At 31.8% G+C, this 22,545-nt stretch overlaps 2 protein-coding genes across 3 annotated transcripts; both read left to right on the top strand.

The window, feature by feature from the left end:
• Positions 1–1,209: 1,209 nt before the first annotated feature.
• Positions 1,210–14,832, top strand: LOC126840876 (RNA-binding protein 33-like). The gene is made up of 4 exons (XM_050576862.1): positions 1,210–1,424; positions 8,176–8,317; positions 9,731–12,918; positions 14,059–14,832. Exons 2-4 carry the CDS (start codon positions 8,291–8,293, stop codon positions 14,330–14,332), a joined length of 3,489 nt encoding a protein of 1,162 aa, XP_050432819.1. The 5' UTR covers positions 1,210–1,424; positions 8,176–8,290; the 3' UTR covers positions 14,333–14,832.
• Positions 14,833–16,729: 1,897 nt separating this feature from the next.
• Positions 16,730–22,078, top strand: LOC126840877 (dnaJ homolog dnj-5). 2 transcript variants are annotated; one of them, XM_050576864.1, is made up of 12 exons: positions 16,730–16,814; positions 16,901–16,997; positions 17,062–17,197; positions 18,508–19,708; positions 19,771–19,905; positions 19,966–20,181; positions 20,255–20,375; positions 20,438–20,659; positions 20,756–20,909; positions 20,981–21,096; positions 21,161–21,523; positions 21,592–22,078. In XM_050576864.1, exons 4-12 carry the CDS (start codon positions 18,517–18,519, stop codon positions 21,725–21,727), a joined length of 2,655 nt encoding a protein of 884 aa, XP_050432821.1. In that variant the 5' UTR covers positions 16,730–16,814; positions 16,901–16,997; positions 17,062–17,197; positions 18,508–18,516; the 3' UTR covers positions 21,728–22,078. The 2 variants fall into 2 exon arrangements, with proteins under 2 accessions (XP_050432821.1, XP_050432820.1); XM_050576863.1 differs by lacking the exon at positions 17,062–17,197 and having other exon boundaries at positions 16,756–16,997.
• Positions 22,079–22,545: the final 467 nt, after the last annotated feature.

Genomic DNA, 22,545 nt, shown 5'->3' with positions numbered 1-22,545 from the left:
AAAACCGTGTTATTATATTATTCAAGGCAATAGCTTCTTAGTTCCTAGACGAGGCTATTTTTTTAAACATATTTCTCCTAAAATAGCATTATATAATATTATCTAAAAAATTAGAAGCTAGGTGATTTTTTGTATACGGTTTTGGTTTTGGAAAGTCATTTATGGTTTTTACTGATATTTATTATGATGTGAATTTTTCTACTATTGATGATTCATTTCGAGTGCAAATTAGATGCATTTTCCGTTTTACAAACGAGACAATAATAGAAGAAATCAGACCATGGGAACCGAATGAAAAAGTGTTTATGGAAAACAATAAAAAAAACAATAGTATCTCATAGCTATATTATGATATAGGTGTACACATTGAAATGATAAAAATCAAATACACTTCTTTAAAATAACTATAGTCACGTAATTAAAGAGCATATTAAATACAAAAACAGTAACCAGTAACGACTTACGACCCAAACCAATAAAAACAGAAGGTATTTTTGGATTAAAAGTCTCATTTACAATGTACATAAGTAGTTTTAAATTAACATACTATGTACGTTAACCAAATTATGGTTGTATGTAAATGATCAGTTTATTAAAAACTCATAAAATGTCATTTTTTGTGATGTCATAATATATATTTTTTATTGCTCAAGTTTGTGAAGTTACGTCATTGAAATGAGTATAACATTATTGCTTCATATTATTAGCCAAGTGTGCTCAGTTTTTCTAAAAAATTGCATTTACTGAGACAAATTTAACACAAAATGAAGTAGTCCAACATTCTTTTGCCATACATCACAAAAAAAAATGGCATTCAAAATATGTAACAAACAAAATAATGTGTTCTATGTAGTTATTGTTACAGTTTTATTGTGATTATTTTATTATGTTATGATGACTAATGGATTATTGTAAACGTCTCTCGTTTGTACGATAATACCAATAGTCGATTAGAATGTGCGCCCTATTTATAATATTGTTATTGTGCTCTACTTACTATATACATATTTTGCATACAAGCATCTGTACCGCTACCTGCATAATATTATTACACTCGACGGCTATTAAGAAAAAGGTATATTACACCACAACAGTATAGTATAACATTTTTGCATACAGTATAATATTTTATAGTCGATGTTTACCCATATTTTTTTCACACTATTCAAGTAAATGAACAATTACCCGGCGCCACGCAGTCAAACGCGTGCACAGGTTTTTTTTTATTCTAACATAATAATAGTATAACATTAGCTGAGCATGAAAACCGGTACTCTTATAATATTGACATGTAAAACGTAGCAAAAAAATGTAATCTTTTGATTTGCGGTCAACTACACTAATCTTGAAATGCTCAATCGTCTGTAACCATTCAAGAAATACCTAAACATGAGAATATATGACCACCAATAGTATTGCAACCTGTAAGTAAAATGTAAATTATTGTTTACCAGTGATAGTAATTACAATCCGAGAGATTGCTTTCTCGTCGGCCATTGAAATTGCTATTATACTATTAATATGATATTTATGCCAAAACCGTTTCCAAACAATTACATAATATACAATTTACAAAAACACCCAAATTGTATATGAATTTTGTGGTAATTAAATTTTATAAACGTCAAAAAAGAGCATCGGCTGTATTATTGTAAGCGATGAGTATACACTTGAAGTACCTATTTTGATTCTGAATGTTTTTACATATTGGTAATTTTGACTGTACACGTCATATATCAATTATATAGTCAGAAATATTTTTCAAACGCTTTCCCCGCTCAATTGGTTAACTTTTACCATTGATTATAAATACTATAGTCCAGAACAAATATGTAATATAATATTTACAATTAATGCTTTTACTATGCTACCTTAAAGTATCCAATTTTATTTCCAAAGAAATTATTTTCTATTTGAAAATTTAATCAAGCTACACTTGTAAAGGTAAGAACTGTTTTTTTCAGAAAATAGAAATCTGATAAATCTAATTTAACTTTCAACAAAGAATCCACTGCCCGCAGTAAATAATAATAGGTACTTATAGTAGTATAGTAGTATTGTGTATAAGTATACACAATAATCTACAGTGAATAGTTTTAGCTCCAGTTAAAATTTTGGAAATAAATTTAAAACGAAACGAGACTAACCAATTAAGTTAACTGAATAAGGTAATTACACAATAAACTTTAACTTAATTGTCAATATTTTACATAGTATGCATAGAAATACCGAGTACATTTCTAACAAACTGTGCGAACACTAAACATATGAATATTATAAAAGTTATATTCTTTATACTTGATCAATTTTCGGTATTGCTACTGCCTAGATTAAACTTAAATATGTTTAATATTCGGTAATTTTAAATGCACATATTATACATAGATAGAGTTCTCTATATTGTGTCTAAGTTACGCTTTTATAATTAAAAGTTGTTCTATTTATCTCGACGACACAATGTGTGTAATTTAAATTATTAAGTTATTTTGTGTATTTATCTTCAACACAATTACCTAGTTCGATTCGGCTATAATGTAAATTATGATTTTGTGTAAAATTTGTGTAACCGATAAGTGAAATGGAATTGATTTAAAAAAAAAAAAAACAACAGAACTATGCAATATGAATTATGCCACCTATATTAATCAACTACACCATGCTGTCCAAATAGACTGATAGGGACACAACATTTGAGTAGGTACCGCTATAGTGTGAATGATGGCCGATACTGGTCAGATACACACGATTTATTGTTCTGGTTGACTTTCACTGCCATCAAATTTGATTTCTGTTTGTGCAACAACATTCATATTTCAAATTCACATTTAAATGGGTAGTCATCTTTTTATTGACGCATTAAAAGAAGCCGCAGTAACTGACGATATTTTATATGTACACGACATGACATAATATCTTGTGTTACGTGACCGCGTCATCTCCTCTAAGTAGCATAAAATAATAAGGTTAGGCTATTAGATTTTTTTTTTTAAATTTATAGTACCTATTATTTGTCTTGAAGATTTTTTTAGAAAACTTTGTGTACTTTGCATCAGCTATTGGAATAAAATAAAATATACACATATTCGTTGAGCTTTTTTGTTTACCAATGCTCCCACTAGATTTTCACTTCCGTCCTCGTGCGTCGTGGCCGTTGTATTGAAAGTGAAAACGATTGTTTTGTATGAAAGCAAAAAAAAAAAAAAAATCATCCTTTTCAGTTATACTTGTACAATATATTTCACTCTTTCTTCCTACAGCCAGCGTCTGCCTCCCACAAAACGACTACAGGTATGCCAATGAATTATTAATATTCTTTACTGCTACTACAGACTACTACTACCTATACTAGTTACTACTACACACAACAATAACTTTCGATAAATTCAACGTCACACTTGTCATGAACGTGCACGACGCACGTGCCAATTATGATAATTGCTACATAATAGAAAAAACACACACACACACACATATAATAGGTATCTAATTTGTTTCCTCGGTCTATGATTGATCTGCAGACGGCAAGGAATATTTGAAATTGATTTTTTATTCTCGCCGTTTTAATACAATGCAAACTTTGTGATTTGTCATCAGTTATTATAGAATATCACAACAACTTTTCAATGAAATATTAACAACTGACTGATATTGTGATTCTATGTTGTAGCTTGCGACCCTAACTTAACTGTGACTGTCGACTTCCCGCACCCCAGGGTATTTGAGCTAAATTGTAAAATTAAAATTCACATTGCGTGTACCATGTAGTTTTACCTCGTGTGCAATGTGCAATGTTCAATGTGTTGTGTGCACACTGCATAAGTACTTTTGCATATATTATATTAATAAGGCTCGCTTTGGCAACTTTGTCGGTGAAAGTTTATAGTGCCACGCGAGCAGCGTTTGTTATTGTTGTTTATTTTTCTGGTAAATATACATAAAACGTGTAGAATATTATCGGTAAGGTACCCGCATATGCAGGAAGACGCACAGTGTCCAGTTATGTGTCTATATTCATTATAATATTACATATTAGTATTTTATTCATCCTAGTGCGTTATTGAAAACCACACGATAACTTGTTGCGCAACGGTTCATGATAATCCAGCGATAATAGTCTCTCTAGATAAAGCAAATACATTGTGCATACTTGATAATATATTTATACAAAATGTATTTTTTAGTAAGGATTTTTTTATTTATTTTTTCTAATCCGTTTAACGGAAACGGTCATAATCGCGTCGTAACATCTTCATAGAGAACGTGCGTGCGTAAACGTTATAGACACCGCAATCGCAAACCGTTTCCCATGTAAGGTGGCGATAAAACTTTTTATTTCCCTCGACTATTACCTGCCGTCATTACACACCGTAGCGCGACTGCGTTGACCCCACGATGACCCGGGCCATACTTTCATTTCTCTCTCGCCACGGCAGTGAAAAATACATGTACCTACGTTTTTTTTTATTTCTTTTTACATATATTTTTTTATATATTTTTTACCAATGCCGACGACGACGATGATGATGTTCTGTTCCTCGTGTATTGTATTACGCCTGCGGGCATGGTGAGCTATGATGGTTGTTATCCCCTTTCACCACTGCCGGCTATAGATAGGTACACATACAACACACCCGGTTATTGCATTTATATGGATGCCATTTTTACGTCACTCCGCGCGATTATCCACCTAAAGCTGTTATTATATATATTTTATATACCTATTTATTATTATTGCGAACGGACGCTGTTTTTTTTATTTCTCCTCGAGATGCTCGACGACAGTGTCCGGCAGCGTGGAATCTTCGCACGCCGGTCTCGTGTAAACGGTAACAATTACACTATTATATGGACAAATCGTTACGGCCCGGTAAACGCGAGGAAACGCTATCGGTTTATATTTTAAGAGGAGCGCAAAAATAATATAATAATAATTGTCTATTGGCCGACACGAAACGAGCGAGAGCGTTTGGAAAACTATCCGCGAGAATTTCGAATTAACTTGTTTATTATTAAATTCAGTTACATTGAGGTTTTTTCGAAATTAATTATAATTAAACGTTGTTTGCCAATGAGCTGTAGGCTATCGCGATGATAATTGACAGTCCTTATAACACATAATTCGCCTTCCCTCCTTATTAGCGTATTCGTTGATAGAAAATATATTTATTACTAGGTACTGAGATCTATCTAAAAGATTCTATGTAAAAAATAAAAAATAAATTTCATTAAATTTTAATAATAATTTTGTACAAATAAATGTTTTTGTATAAAAATACTATACCATATATTTAAATCCTATTGTAAAATGTCTAATGTTGACTCAATTTATTCGAACTCTATCGCTTGTTTAATTTTCAACTTATCAAGTCCTTGATGTATAAAACACTTAACCAAATAGAATGTACAAGCTAGATGTCAAAAAAAAATTCCAAAAAATTGTAAATAGAACTAACTGGACACGAGTTCCCGATATATATTTTAATATACCATGCTTGTAAATTCAGTAAATAATTATTTATTTTGTTTGTTTAGTTATGCCAAATAAAGTATTGATGATTAAGTTAACTGAATATTTCGGGTTATTTAGTTAGGTTAAAAGTTAAGGCTTACTGCATGAGTATTTTTTCTATACCAATACCAAAATTGGCTACTCTATACTTTTATATGTACTCGTTCTCAATAAATTATGCTTGTGTTGGGCCCAATTTGTTTTACTTTTTCTAGCATCAACACCTCGTTAATTGCTAGGTATATAGATAAATTTAATTTTTGTGATTATTTAAAAGACTCATTTTGTGATTCGGGCATGGGTCTAGACTAGAAGAAAGAGAGCAGTTGGCCAGGATTAGTTTGGTTATCTTACACGAAATAGTATCCCAACAATAACACTTGGTTAACTCAGTATAAATATGATAAAACAAGTATCTCGAGACCTCAGCAATGTTGTGTTATTTTGCTTATAACTAAGAAAGTATTCAATCAATATGTTTATTTGCCCGTTCCCTTCTATACAACTTTCCCAAACTACTGATATCTCATATGATCAATTTTGTTCAGCCGTTCACTCACAAAAAGGTGACAAAATGTATGATAAAATTTACTCGCGTTTAATGGGTATAATTAGTATGAAAATCAACCGGATTTTTTTTTTTTTTTATTACAGCTTGAAATAACGAATTTTAAACAAAATATTATGGCTTGTCTTTAGGAAAATTTTGGACCGTATTAAAAATGTTTGTCTTTCTATAATAATACATTTTTTTCCGCCCTATGCGTATCGAGCAACGACAAAGATATCTATTTCCCAATAGACAATATGTCTTTTCAATAATATTTGATCGAATTATCTGCTAGTAAGATACGTTTTGCGTGCCTATTAACTTATTAGACTTCCAATAGTAACGTGGGTCTGAAACCCACAAAATGAATGGCTGCACCAGGGCTTTTCGGTCTGATATCTTGTGAAAATATTTATCGTGGACCAAGTTGCGTGATAGAGTGGCATAATAATTATTCATCTCACGCGAATTGCTATTTATGATACAATTATGGCCGTATTATTATTATCTACTGCTGTCATTCAATATAATATAATATTATAGTTATAGGTATCGTATATTTTGAAACACGTTCAATCGACAAATACCGTTTGCAATTTCTAAAGAGCTTGGAATTATTATTTTTATTCGTTATGACAATAATGTTGTCATAAGCGAGTTCAGAATTTTAATAGGAAAAATAATTGAATGCGTTATTTGTAACTACTGTTACACATATTATATCTATATATTTATATCTTTATATATATCTCCCTCTATATATAAATAAATACACATTAAACATTATTATTATTATTATTATTATTATGTAATTTCAGTACTCACTTAATACAGTGGGTATGTTTATAGTTCCTTATTGATGCATTACGATTCTTATGTTCATAATTTAGACACCGAACCGAACAGCTATTACGTAGGAACCAATTTATAATAATACACAAACTATCTGTATAATGAATATAATATTCCATTGTGTGTTTTGTTTATTTTGATTATAAATATTTCCTTTTCTTTACATTTTACCAATGCGAAATAAGTAGGAACACCCACCTTATACTACTACATTTTTTTATTATTATTAATACAAATATATTTATGATAAAAATCTAACAGATTGTGTTGATTCAGTAAATTCAGTAAATTAAAATAAATGTACTCAAAACAAATGAACTCACTAGTCAATATGTAAATACAGTAATATATTCCAAACGAATACCCGTCAATACAAATAATATTTCATAAAGACGTGTTTTTTTAATGTTGTTGAGTTCATTTTGAATTGAGTTAGTTTCATTTCATACTCTGTAATATTCAATAGCACAGTTAGGGGCTCTAATTAAAAACTCCTCCAAAAAGGTTCAGTGCGGTTTTGGGGTTTATTAAGTACCTGCATACCTAATTAATCTAAAATTGAAATCCGGTGTGAAGTGGAAAATCTAGTTGCTATTGTCTACCTATAACAATAATTCTATAAGAGTTTGTTTGAAAATGCACTCTTCGAGTGTTTTGTTCTATTGAAACGGATGATAAATGGTTAAAGTGGATCTTATAATATTATATATATATATTGTTAAAAATAAAAGAGAAAGATCCTTGTGGGTACACCTGTCACCTACGACGTAGGTAGGAGGTATATGCTATTAGAGAAACAAATGGATGTAATAATAAAGTATCTATATATTATTATTATTATCTAAAAATCAAACCCTTCGCCTTTCAAAAACGATTTAACCGTTCGTGTGTCTGATTATCTGTTCATACCACTTATTAAAAAGCAAAGATTAGCGGCGGCGGCAAACATTCCAAACGAAAGTATCTTATGTACAAAAAAAAAAATAAAATAATGGTAGATTTAGGTAGGGAATCTTGGGCATCCTCGGAGTAGTAGCGGGTGTGAATATAGCGCCCAAGAAGAAAGTGACCAGTTTTCGACAGTCGGTTGCACAGGTCAAAACTCTTCCGTGAACAGAAGATTGTGTGTTACTATAATAATATAATTTACACGTTAAAAATTAATAATCAACAGGCGATCGCGCATGAATTTCCTAAACGGCTATACAGTATAATTGTTACTTTTTTTTTTTTTTTGTTATTATACAAGTGATTTTCGTTTCAGTTAATTTTTTTTTGGTTTACTCGTACTCTGTGTACATATTTGTGTATAACTCAGCTATGAAGACCGTAAGACGTATTTAAAAACTAATTGTTTAACCGAAAAACCCGAAGACACTATGGTTGAATCGCATCGACTTCTGCGGGTAAGTGAATAAATACAATATATTATATTCAATAGATTTTTTGCCACGCATACTTAAAAATTCCCATACCTCATACTATGTGATACTTGTTTTATTTTTAAACGTTCCGATCAATAAATATCCATTTAAATACGCCGAGTTACACATGAAATTGATAAATTTAATGGCTCATTCAAATGCAATATACCGACCGATCCGGTAGATCATTGTCCAGTGAAGTTAGTTAGTCGGCTATTAAACTTTTATACAAAACCGACTTTAGAATATACATATCTATGGGTGCTGTAGTAAAAAGGTGTTAGACTAGTGATATTTTTTTCCAAAAAGAGCCAATTCTGTGAGTCATAACAGTGAAAATTGCATACAACAGCTTAGACCAATAAGAAAAATGTACTTAAAAAATCGTTTCGATTGCATTAAACAATTCTGGAAAAGAAAACTTATTTAAAGTAGAAAAATAACATATTATATAGTTTACATTATTTTTAATTTAATCATATAAATAATATAAAATATATAGCACGAGCTGTATATGTTGAACAGTTTAAATAATAGTAATATTTTGAAAGCTTTTATGAATTATGTCTTTTTAACAGCCTAATGATAATAAAAATAATAGCCTATTAAATTAACGGGTAATTAATTTGAAACATACACTTGTGTTTTTTCTTTTATTGGCTAGTTAGTTGCAATACAGATTATTTAAGTATTTTAAATGGATAACATTTTTTTTCTATAGTGGCTACTAATAGATTTATAATTACATAAAAATTCGAAATAAAATAAAATTAATAACATTAACTTTGATTAATTTGATATTTATGTAAAACAAATGTATATTATCGATTAGTACTCACAGTGAATATAATTATTTTTTATTGATTTTTTCATGTTAGAGTAATCTCATTGATTTGAAATCGTATTTTCTAATGTCCACAAACAAAAAAAATTACTATTATAAATACCATAACTAATTATATAGAATAGTAAAAATATTTCTACAGTTTTGGCTATATGTTATATTATTATTATTATTACTGTAATACGGGAAGTGTCAATCCAATGCCAGAGAGATTTTTTTTGTTAGAACTTCGACAATTTGACCATTGTTAATTCATGTTGTCAAGAATTCGCACGGTTTTCTCTCATTGTCTTGTTTTTTTTTTCTTAACAAGATCTTGGCAAGATTCATTCAAACACAAGATCACTATTGTTCGCGCGGTCTTCCCTTATTACAGTAGTTACTGCACCGGATAATCTTAATCGACCATTAAACGCATCGTGGCCATCGTTAAAGTAACTCTATTACATCATTAGCGCATCCATCTTGAACGTTTTTTTTTCTCACGTGTACATTACTATTTTTTTTTTTGTTTATTATAATTGTACCATACAATGTGTAACACGTTCTAGGTTTGCTTGCTGATCGGATTGTTCACGAATGCGATTTGTCTGCGAAACATTGATCAGTCAAGACTGATAGCGGATAGGCCCAAAAGCATCATTAAACCTTCATCGCTATGGGACCAAAACAATTCGAACAATTGGAAACACAAGCAAGCCGCCGTGCCACCGTACGCTGTGAAAATGGAACCTATGGTACACTATTCGCAGCAGGATCCCCTTTACCTCAACGCTGCTGCTGCTGCCAATAACGCTTCTTTAGGGAAATTACTCGTCAGCAGCGGCTATGTAGGTGGTTCTGAACCGAGAATATCCACAGACTACGGGGTGCCCGGCACCGGTTATGGCGTGCCATTTCAACACGACTATTACAAAGAGCCAGAACCGATTATCGAAATTATCATAAAAGAGTCGAACGAATCGCTGCCGGCGCCGCCCACGCCACCGCCTACACCTGTTACGCGTCCCCCGAAGGAACCGGTTCAGGTGTTCTACGTGAAATACAAGAAAAATCCGAATTCGTACGGCGACAAAGAAGATGATATCATCTACGAGCCGCCCGTGCCGGCCATAACGCCCAGTTCCGAAACGGCGAGTGAAAGTGAAACGACATACGCTACAGAAGTCGCACCGCAATACAGTTACGCCACGGAAGCGCCGACTTCTAGCACGACGTTCAGGACGATAATAAAACCAGACTCCGAGGTGTACCACGGAACCGGTCTTCGAGTGACGTTTGGGAAAACCGAAGAAAAATGGGGGTCCACGTTGGACGAAGCGCAAAAAAGAGATTCGGTCAGCGAACCGAGCGAACAACAACGTAAGTTCAAAAATGCGGATCAAGAGTTCAAAAGAAGTTACGTTCAACCTCCTCCTCCTAATGCACAACATGCAGATTATCAAAGGAGTAATAATTTTGAATCGCCACAGATTTCCAATCAGCCTCAACCAAACAGCAATAACCAGAGACCTAACTTTGAACATCCAACACAACAACAATCGTTTAAAAACCCTGAACCTCAAGTTCAAACTTTTTTCAGAGAAGAACACCCCCATTCAAATTTCCAAGGCCCAGTGCCTATTCGTGATCCAACATCAAGTAAACAACAATATAAACCGCAACAAAACAATTTTGCAGGTATCGTAGAACAAAAACCACAACAACTTAATGATAATTTACCACAACAGTTTAATCCTCAAAGGGTTCCAGCTTTCCAATTAAACCCACCACCTAGGAACCCAGGCACGTTTATCGAAAGACCAGTCCAGCCTAATCAAGAAAGATTTGTCCAGCCTAATCAAGAAAGACTTGTCCAGCCTAATCAAGAAAGATTTGTCCAGCCTAATCAAGAAAGACCATTTTTAAATAATCCTTTTGAAAATCGCCCAAACCCAAACCACCCCCTTGAAAATAGACCTCCGCAAGAAATTATTTTTGATAATAAACCTTTCGAAAGTCGTCCTATTTCGGACCAACCTTTTGATAATCGACCTGGTCAGAATAGACCATTTGAATCACAACCTATTCAAAATAGACCTTTAGAGATCCGGCCTACTCAAAACCGTCCAATTTTAAACCGTCCGTTTGAAAATAACGCAAATCAAGATAGACCGTTTGAAAACAGGGGCAATCAAAACATTATCAATTTCAGACCACATAATCCTCCAACCAATCCGCCGAGTGTACCACCAAATTCAAACAATCCATTTGTGCCAAGCGATAGACGGCCACCTGTTCAACCTCCACAATTTCCAGTTAATTTCAACAACCAACCCGTCGGTACTAAACATACAGTAGATTTGAAATTTCCCCCACAGCAACATCAGCAGCAGCAGCAACAACAACCGCAGAAAATTCAGCAATCTCAATTCCAAGCCCCACAATTCCACCAACCACAATTTCATCAACCCCAATTTCAACAAATTCAGTTCCAGCAACCGCAATTTCAACAGCCACAGCTGTTTCAACAACAACCTTTTCAACAAATACAATTTCAACAACAGTACAGACCGGAAATCCGTTTACCCATAAGCAACAACCCAACAATATTTCAACAACAACCACAATTCAATCCGGAAGTTAAGTCGGCCGTTACACAGTTCCAACAACAGCCATTAAAGTCGCAACAGTTTAACTCTGAAAACGTCAAAGCTACATCAATTCCTCAATTTCATTTGACTCCGTCGAGTGGATTCAAACTGGAAACACATCACCAATCAGCTCAATCTGGTCAATTTATAGAAAATTATAACAAACATCAACCAAAACAACCGGAACAAAATTCTTTCCGTACAGACAACGGTCCGTGGCAAGTAATGAATCATCCTCAGCATTTTGCTAAACTTCAAGAAAACAAAGAAACCGCCAGCGCGAGCACGGTGAAAAACGCTATAGACGCTACACACAAGACCATACTTAAGACCACTGAAAAACCTGTATCCTATGTAACGTCTCAGTACAAAGACCGCAGCACACTAGCTTCCACGACTGGCCCTCCGCCGCCTAAACCGACAGCCGCAGAACCGACCAAAAACGAGTCGACGAAAACAAATACCAAAAACATTGCCGCTCTTCCCGACGAAGTCCCGGACGAACTCCGGGAACAACTGCTTTCGTCTGGTATTCTGAGTAACGCCGACATTCAAATATTGGACTACGACAAAGTCGGCGACATACCGATCGAAAGTTTGCCTCCAGAAGCTTTGGAAAATTTATACGGACAAGGCAGTGCCCCGGTGCCGTCGATTGCGCTTCCGCCAAACAGCACAAACGTCCAAATGAAAGTCATCAAATACGATCCGGCAACCGAGGAAGGTAAAAATATCGAAAACAAATATGTTGCGGACAGGCCAAAAGCTCAAACACTCAATCCGGTCGTTTTAAACGACACCGGATACAATCGGTTTCTACCGCTTAACGTGAACGGTTCACAGTTCCCAATACCCAACTCGCCGTTATTGAAAAACAAGGCCATCGGAAGTGTAGTGATTCTGTCGCCCGTGGGTTATGATTTGCCGGAAGATCAGAGCCGGTCGTCCAGAAATACCGCGGTCAAAGTGAAAGGCGTTCATTTCATCGTAGGCGACGTGGTCAAGAACCTTGTCAAGGATCCGAGTGCAAGTAATTTCCAGACTTGGCTAGAAAAAGAGAAAAATACCCCGACCAACGAGCAGTCCGTTATCCTCTTGGTCACAAAGTAAGTTGTGATGCGGTGTGTCACTTGATTTTTTATTCTCACTCCATTTTTACCAATGTTGGGCGTAATCGATTACTCTAAGATTAAATTACGTAATCGATTACAACAATGTAATTATGATTAAATTAATCATTAATCGTTTTGTAAAAGTAATCAGTAATCATGATTACATTTTGTAATCATTAATCATTTTGTAAAAGTAATCAGTAATCATGATTACATTAATCATTCAATTGTAATCATGAAAATTAAAAAAAAAATTGTTTAACCGCCCCAGGCTTTCTCTAAAATATATAATATATAAACATATTATATAGAGTGTTCCACGGTGATTTAACCTTTATAATCCCTTGGAAAAATTATTTTTTTAATTCTGCTTTTTCTAAATATTTCATTAGCCAACAAGAAGTTTATTTATATTTTAGTAATTTTTATTTAGTAAGTAGTTAATTTATATTTTATTGGAATGGAACGGTGCTATTTTTCGTACGACGCGTCGATATGTAATAAAGAAAACCTAGGGCGGTTAATAAAATGTAATTATTAATCATTTCATGATTACAATTAAATGATTAATGTAACCATAAATATAATCATGATTACATTTATATGATTAATGTAATCATATATGAGGCGCCTAGTTTCAAAACCAGCTATACAACTTTGGAAAGTTTTCACAAAACAACAAATAATTTCTTTAGATAGAACCAACCAAGATTTTCAAACAAACACAGTTTGAATTATTTGTATTCTTTATTTGATATTCAATAACAGTTTTACATAACATGCAATACATTGTGGTCACTTAAAAAACAAACATGTTGTCAAAATGTCTTAGGACTGGATTTGAAACTAGATGGTTCATATGTAATCGTGATTACATTTATATGATTACATTAATCCAACACTATGATTATTGATTACAATTATTAATTGTAATCATTAATCATTAATCAGATTAAAATTTGCCCAACACTGATTTTTACACTTTTAAACCGTTTTAAAACCAATTCAAATTACAATAAAATGTTTTAATTCCAAAACCAAAAAGTGAGGATTTTGATTATTGTTAGACTACAAAAATGTTGCAGTATTATGTTTACTAGATGAATAAAATTATGTATTTATATCGATTTTCAGGCCAATCGGTAAAGCGAGTGGAAAAGAAATTTACATGTACGACGTGACACACAACCGGGTCAGTAAATTGTCCGGTGAGCTAAGTGCGACTTTCGTGGACGTGGCCGAGTCTAACTCGCAGAGTCACGACTTGGATAACTTATCGTCGGACGAGGAAGCGGACGTGGTTGTGTCCGGAAGTAGTGCAAACAATGATCCCCGCATCGTATCCGGTTACAGTAAAATGAATAATAATAACTCGGCGAGTAGGAAAAATGGCGCAAGCGATAATTAGACTGATCTAATATGAATACTTTAAAAATGTATTTAATTGTTTTTAAAAATAATCGGTTTGCAAAAAGTAATCGAAGCAAATTATCAACTATTTATAATAACGACATCAATAGTAATTTATATCAATGCATTATATAAACGATATCAGTGTTTTATATATATACAACAACAGAAACACCGATAATTAATAATTGTAATTTTTTTTTTTTCATTTACCCGATTGGTATTTCTTTTTGACAAATTAATCACTTAATATAAAAAAAATTAGGAAAACTGCGCAGAGAAACGATACGAAATCGTGCGTTCAAAAAATGTGTATAGCTACAATACTTATGTTAGTTATATTATTGTGTTTCATTGTATAAATTATGTTTGCATAAATATCGACAATTATAATATTGTTTTGGAGTTATTATTGTAATTTATGATAAATCAAGTGACTTTTTCAACCAACTTTACCTGTTAAATATACTACATAATAAATAATTACTTGGATTGAAATGTGTCGATAGAAATGTATTATTAAATTAATTGATTTATAATATATATATATATATACTATATAGAGTCAATGGTACCAATTAGATAATATGAAAATAATAGTACCCAGAGCAAAATCAGTTGTTCAAAAATATTTATAAATGTTTTAAAATGTGTCTTCTAGGATTATTATAAGTAATCAACAAAATACTTAGTAGTAGTTTTTCTTTACCAACGAATCAATAATTATTGATATTAATCTTTGAAAACATGACATTGGTGTCACAACTCATAACCTACAACGAACAATTGCATTTTAATGTCAATAATGTTTTTATAACTTTGGTTTATTGTGGAAAATAGTCTTAAAAAATTTGAGATTGTACCAATGTGTCTATCACTCGGTGAATAATTAGTTAATTGCCAATTAAATCACTTTAAAATAATAAAATGCAGTATTAAATCCTAGTACCTTATTAGTTAGATATTGGGCTACGCTAGGAACATATTATATTCATAAATCATCATATTATAATTGATAATTAACAGAACGGAGAAATGTTAATAAGAGGTTGTTATAATTTATTATGTTTGCTATTTGTGCTTTACAAACTTTATGGAAGAAATGTGCTTAAACAAACCATTTTTAATGCACACGGTACAGAGTGAATTAGCTAACTAAACCTTTTATCAATTTCTTAAAATTCTAATAATCTTTAACTGTTCCTATTATTTAGACTTCCTGACATGAAATAATATACATTTTTTAATTATTTGCATTAAAAATACACCTTGTTTGTTTTTACTGTCGTCTATTTTTGATAGTCAAATGACAACCTACAAACTTGACAATTTTTTTAATACAACAATTATCCAAACATGGTAACTAAATATACAAATAAATTTACTTCACATAACGATTATAGGATTTATGTTCATATAAAATGTTGTTTTGTCACAAGTACATACTTAATATAATATGTTCTATTACCAAAATAAAACGTTATGTTGTTTGTATTGGTTGGCCTAATTACATAGTTACACTTATCGTAATTATCGTTTAATAATTAGCTTTATAAATGTAGATAAGTATTTTAATGGGTCGTTAATATTAATGAAATTGTTTGTACCTACAGGCTATATTTGTATTTATAATGTACCAACAATTGGCTTGGATCCATATGAAACAGCAAACTATTTCTCTTTAATCTATTTTCGTACTTGAATATTTAAAAATAGTATAGTGTTATTTTATAAGGAGACAGTCGAATACAAATAATAAAGCTATCAGATATTGTGTTTAAAAAAAACTAGATGCTATTGTGTTAGGAAAACAAATTCACTCAATTCGATGCTTATGAATTATATCCGATATAACAATAATGATTAAAAACTCTAATAAAGTTTATAACTATATATATTTAATGTAGAATTGTTTAAACCCTTCCTTAAAATGTATCGTAAATGAACATTAGTTAACATGAAAAATGTTTAATGGCATTATGAGAATAATAAGATAACAAAAGGAGAGGAATTTTTTGGTTCTGTTTTTCAAAAAAAAAAACAATCCTTATCATAATAAGGTAATAACAATACGTTTATTTATTTATTTTTTTTTTTTTTTGAAAAACGTTTAACATTTTTGTGCAATCAAAACGAAAGTAGCAAAATATATTTTAAACAAGTACAACCGACTCCTAACAATATTTCGGTTAGACGACATAACTTACTTCGGAGAAAAAAACATAAAAATATGTACGCTGGCGCGATTGGTGCGTGGAAACTAACCTTAAAAGTAAATAAAATAATAATAAAAAGTCAACGAGAAACTGTGTAAGAAAGGGAATACACCTAACATGATATGAAGAACAATAAATTGCAGTATCACACGTTTAAACGTTTTGGAGGGGGCAAGCGCGGGGGATCTCATCGATGATTCGTGCACATGACCCGTGCGAATATCGCAAACATGGCCGACACCATTGTTTTGATTGCATCTGCATGTTAGTAATTATTGTATTATATGATGTTTTATTCTCAAAATGATCGCCGCCCGCCGACTGATTGAATATTGTTATTTATTTTCTAGTATTTTTTAATTGCTCGGTGTTTCTTTTTATTAATACACCATCGTCGATAATGTGAACGACACAATTGCTACCGGCAGCCATCGACTACAATTTTTGGTGAGTTTTCTTATCACAAAAAAAAAAAACCCTAATTTAATATTAAATCTCGACTTTTTCGTAGGAGGTACATTTATAACGTATAATTTTCTCGTGTTAGCCCTATGCTGAATTGACATTTTGAAATTAATATGTTTTCACACATTTTTAATGCCGAGTAAAGATCACATCACCGTCACTCACCGATCACGACGTCCGGGGTAAGAACAATTCTGACAAAATACAAATCTTTAAATGTATTCCAACATAATACAATCTTATCTCATGAAATTCGCCTATTTCATTCATCATAATATTTTAATGTTATTAATGCTAAATTTCAAATAAGTCTTGACCGATTTACTGTTGTACGACAACGTAAATATAATGTAAAATAATTTTATTTGTTAATTTTTTTATAATAATTTAAATAATTCTATTGTGTTTCATTAGATTTTTACAAAAGCAAACTGTCCATGTATAGGGCTTGAATGATTTAATTATACAAATTTATATGATAATTAACCTTAGTTCATCTTTATGTTATAATGAAAACTAGTGACAATGTGGGTTGGGATTAATGAAAAGTTTGTTAGAATAAATAATAAATATACAAATAATATAGACAATAAAGACATACTAACAGGCTTTCAATTGTTACATATTATTTGTTCCTTAAATTTAATAATTGTTATTTTAGTCAGTTAATGCAACTTTTTAAGTAATAAAAAATATGATCTCTCTATTAACTAACACCTCTAATATACTATACACATAATTTGTTCACCACATCTTCTTCTTAATAGCTTATTTTTTACGTCCAAAGAAAAGTTGTTATTAAAACATATTTTTATATTTATATCAGACATTAAAAACTCTTAAATGTATAGCAGGTTTTTTAATAAACCATAATTTTTTTTTTAGAAAATAATACATTAGTTAAAAATTAACATATTATTAATTAACTATATTAAAATGCATTTAACGGTAAAAATTCTATTGTTCTTTTGTTTTAAGACTTAATGTCTAGTCAAGGCTGCAAAACACTGGGAAACTATATCTATAAACATAAAACAATAGCATTAAGTAGCTATTTTATAAAACTGTAATTATTGTAATAACATTTCAATGTTACTCTCATTTGCGTAGTTTCTCTATAAATATTTATAAAATTATCCGATTAATATTATGTTAACACTTGATAGTTATTGCTGGTTAATAGATAACATTACAATTTATTGTTAGGTAAATAAATTAGTTTACTGGTGTGATGTTTGAATAATGGTTGTCACTTAAACAAATATCATTAACCACACTTGGTTTTAAAATACTTTGATGTAAAATATCTTTATAAAAGTTAGACTGAAGCTCTGCTTTATAACAACTTCATCGTTAATGTAAAAATAAATTAATATCGAGAGAATTTTATTTTTTCGCTTTAATGATGACCATTAATATTTTTTATAAACCATTAACTATTTGTGCATCTAATACATTAATTAATTTAATATATATTTTTAATTGTTTGTAGATTTCGAAAATGGACAACGCTGGTCATCATCCATCTGCAGTGAAAAAACGTTCCATCGATGATATCATTAATAACATTACGTCGGATCTCCAAAGTTATGAAGGTCGTTACATGGTTTTGGGTAACCCTAGACAATCAAATGATTTTATGTGGCAGCAAGTTAATAACTATGCAACGCCACAACAGCAACAACAACAACAACAACAACAACAACAACAACATAACATTTATAATCCCGAACCAATCAATTTGACAAATAATCAATATGTTTTGAACTCTAATCAGTATAACCGGTACATGCAACCTCAAAATCCTATGCCACCGGGTTTTGTAAATTATGACCACCAAGTTTATCCACAACATCATCATCATCATCATCATCCTCCTCCTCCTCATCACCATCAACAGCCCCAACAACAACAACAGCAGCCGCCAACACCACAACATCCTTCTCAGCAACAGCAACAGCAAATGAACTATACTTACTATCAACATTCACAATATAATGGCCATCCTGTATCATACCAAACTCCGTCGTATGGCCTTTTCGATACACCCTGCAACGATGCTCTAATTGAAAACTTAGTTCAAAGTTGGAGTCAAACTCAAAGTGGAGGTGTTTTTAGTCCATTTGGGAATCAGGCGTTTCAGACTTCAAGAGAAATGATCCCTGAATGTGAAATCAATGTTCACAATAGTTCACTGCCCTTTAAGGATAAAACAATCGCTACTCCAGTGAAGAAGGTTCGAATGGTTGCAGAAGTCCGTCCAATGCGACCAAGTTATTCTGATGTTCTTGCTAAATCTCCTGCTGTTGGCCCTGTAAAAAAAACAGCGGTTTGTACACAAGTAGAAACACCTTCAGACATTAAAAATACTTCAAAAGCCAAGACAGCTGTTAAAAAGAAGAAAAACTCTACAAAGGTTTCCAAAGTTGAATCCGGTTTGAAAAGACAAAATTCTTCAGCCAGCAGTGAAGAACGTAATACTCCTATTATCGAATTCAAAGAAGATAAAAAATCTGAAGCTTCAATTAATAGTAATGATAAAATATGGACTTCTTCTGAAGATTTAAATGGATCTGAATATTACGAAGCTGATGAAAATGCATACGGTAATATTCCGGTACCAAAGCCTAAAGAAACTAAAAAAGATAAAGTCAAAGTTAAAACCAAGTCTACGCCTCATCCAAAAAATTTAGGTAACGTTTAACTGTTTATACATATCATCAAAAACTCGAGAAAACAAAATATTATTTTACAGGTCACAGTTTTAAGCCTTATAAAGATAATGTTGACAAAAACAAGACGAGAAAAACTTTAAAATCAAGCAATATGAATGGCGTTATAAAAAAAGACAAAACTATTAAAGACACTAAAAGATGTATTGAAGTGAACCGTATGTATACTTTTTTTACATTTTGTATTGATTTACTAACTTATCTAACGTTATTTACAGACATAATTATAAGTAACGATAGCAATACTGAAAAAGCAATTGACAACGACAAAATGTCTTCTAAAATTTCTTCGGTTGTGTCTCAGCCACAACAAACTACTACTAGCAAAAATCAAGGATCGCGTAGTACGGCTACATTTACCGCCTTGCCGTTCAAAGCTAGATATCAGCGTGTAACTAAGAAGCGTCCCCGTAGCTCTGCCATTAATACAATGAGTAAATAATTTATCAACAAATAATATCAAATTTTTTATAATTTATATACATTTTTTTTCCCAACCATTTTTAGTTAGCAAGTATTTCAATTATTTACAGTCCCGGCTTGTACAGTACGCCCCTTTGATGGTCTTTTGGTTTATTCATTTGCTATGGGACGTTATCACTATGAGTTTACATCTACTTATTCATTTGTAATTATAAAAAATTGAAGTATTACGATAATTTTTATATTAATTATGCAAAATGCCCATAGGTCGGCATCTGGCATGACTCAAGTATTTGACTCTTGCAAAAAATGTTGGTCGCAGTTCTGGCTTGGAATAAGTGCACCGTTTACAGGTGCATCTCATTGGGCAAGGGTTAGATGGAAAGATCCTCAACCAGACAACACTCTCCAGACAAATATTCCACTGCCAACGACTGGTGAAGAGGCTCTAAAAAGGCTGCTAGCTTGTAAAGGCAAAGATCCTTACAGGTATACTCACAAAAAACATCCCCCCCCCCCATTGTTGTTTTGTGGATATTGTGTTTCAATGGCTAAGATTATAGTTTATTGTTGTTTGTTGTACAGTATTTTGGGTGTGACTAGTGACTCTTCGGAGGACGATATCAAGAAGTATTATAAGCGACAAGCAGTTCTTGTTCATCCAGATAAAAACAATCAGTCGGGTGCCGAAGAAGCTTTTAAAATCTTAATTCATGCATTTAACATGATAGGAGATCCAGTAAGAAACAGGCTTTATTAAATTTATATTATTTTCATAAAAACTAAAACACAACAAATATTTTGAAACAGGAGAAACGTAAACTTTACGATAGTGGTATTGAACATATTAAGGAAAATTACGACGAATTGAATAAATTGCTGAAGAATCTTCATGAAAAAATGGCACAAGTGGCTAATACAATCAGGTAATACAACCTTGTTATTTTTTCTTCCGTGTTGGTCTTTTAACCAATGAAATTTGCCCATCAGATGTACGAGTTGTGGCAAACGGCACAAAAGAAAACTAGTATCCTGCCGTCCAATGTACGCTGCACGTTTCTGTGCACTGTGTAACGTCAACCATTCGGCTCGCGACGGTGATATCTGGGCAGAAAGTAGTATGTTTGGTTTGCGATGGAAATACTACGGTTGCATGGACGGCGGTATATACGACATAACCGATTGGGCCACTTGTCAGCATGGTAGTTTGAAGCATATGAAAGCGGACACACATTCAGTACAGTACAGAATAATATTTGGGGGCAAACAACAAACTCCCGAACCAACAGTTTCCACATCGCCGCCTCCACAACCGCGGACTCAAGTGCCTCCGCCGCCCACTCCGTTATTTGAGTATGTTAAATTAATGTTGAACAAACTTTTAAATAACAAAATCTTCTAATAACATTTTTATAATATAGTTTTCACCAACCTCATTTGGATGAATTTCTAAGTTCGTTCTACCAACATCCTATGCCGGGATCAGCCACTAACGGAGAGTTTGGTACTACATCGGATATTCCCCGACAACGCACCAAGAATAAAAGGAAAAAATAAACCAAGTTGCTTCCTTTAACAAGCCCCCGTTAGATATTTAAGAGTTCAGTTAAAAAAAAAAAAAAACGAATTATGAAATAAGTATAGGACGACTAATCTTCTATAAAAATTACACGTTTCCTATTTAATTATTATTTTCTGCGTTTTAAAATAACCTTATCACTTCAGTAAAATCAATAATATCAGCTAACCATAATTTAATTTTTTTCATTATCATTTTTGTCATAATTAACACATCTTTAAAATCAAATCAAGTGGTATTATTTTTAATAATTTGCGATAGTGTTTTATTAATTTACTACTACATACCTAACATATGATTTCCTATTCTGTTTTAATGCTTATTCTTTTATTTAACTTAATATATTAATATATATTATTATAATAATAATTTCATCATAATATATTCCTGTTAATTTACGTTTCAAGTTTCCTTTTTATTTAAATGATAACCTAATTTAAAAGTAAGAGTTTGTTTATTTAATTTGTTTAATAAATTAAATTTAACATTGTTTTTTTTTTTCATTTTCATCTAGTGCAACTAGATACTACGTACAAATTATAAAATACATAAATTCTGTGAAATCTAAACAACAATCTGTTATTTATTAGAAAATAATCTATGATTATTTTTTTTCGAGTCAAATGTATTAATTAATTAATATACATGCAAAACTAATTATTTAATACTCGTCCAAATGCTAAGAAACTATAACTTTTAGCGAAATTAAAATATTTAAGTATTGTATGCGGTTTGATATTGAAAGTATTGTTTTATATACATATATAATATATGATAAGTAAAATTTCTATAAAAA

The sequence above is a fragment of the Adelges cooleyi genome, unplaced genomic scaffold, assembly GCF_023614345.1.
Source record: "Adelges cooleyi isolate 19-005CV unplaced genomic scaffold, UGA_ACOO_1.1 ACOO_flye_CR_arks_rails_tigmint_CR_PRNA_376, whole genome shotgun sequence".
Taxonomy (NCBI): domain Eukaryota; kingdom Metazoa; phylum Arthropoda; class Insecta; order Hemiptera; family Adelgidae; genus Adelges; species Adelges cooleyi.
Note: the sequence above shows the minus strand (reverse complement) of the source record. Positions and strands in the feature narration are given on the sequence as shown.

Coding starts and splice junctions, on each gene's coding strand:
- LOC126840876 (XM_050576862.1), top strand. CDS start 8,291: ATGGTTGAATCGCATCGACTTCTGCGG. Junction 8,318..9,730: donor AATCGCATCGACTTCTGCGG/GTAAGTGAATAA, acceptor AACACGTTCTAG/GTTTGCTTGCTGATCGGATT. Junction 12,919..14,058: donor GTTATCCTCTTGGTCACAAA/GTAAGTTGTGAT, acceptor ATCGATTTTCAG/GCCAATCGGTAAAGCGAGTG.
- LOC126840877 (XM_050576864.1), top strand. CDS start 18,517: ATGGACAACGCTGGTCATCATCCATCTGCAGTGAAAAAACGTTCCATC. Junction 20,376..20,437: donor TTACATCTACTTATTCATTT/GTAATTATAAAA, acceptor AAATGCCCATAG/GTCGGCATCTGGCATGACTC. Junction 20,910..20,980: donor TTAACATGATAGGAGATCCA/GTAAGAAACAGG, acceptor ATTTTGAAACAG/GAGAAACGTAAACTTTACGA.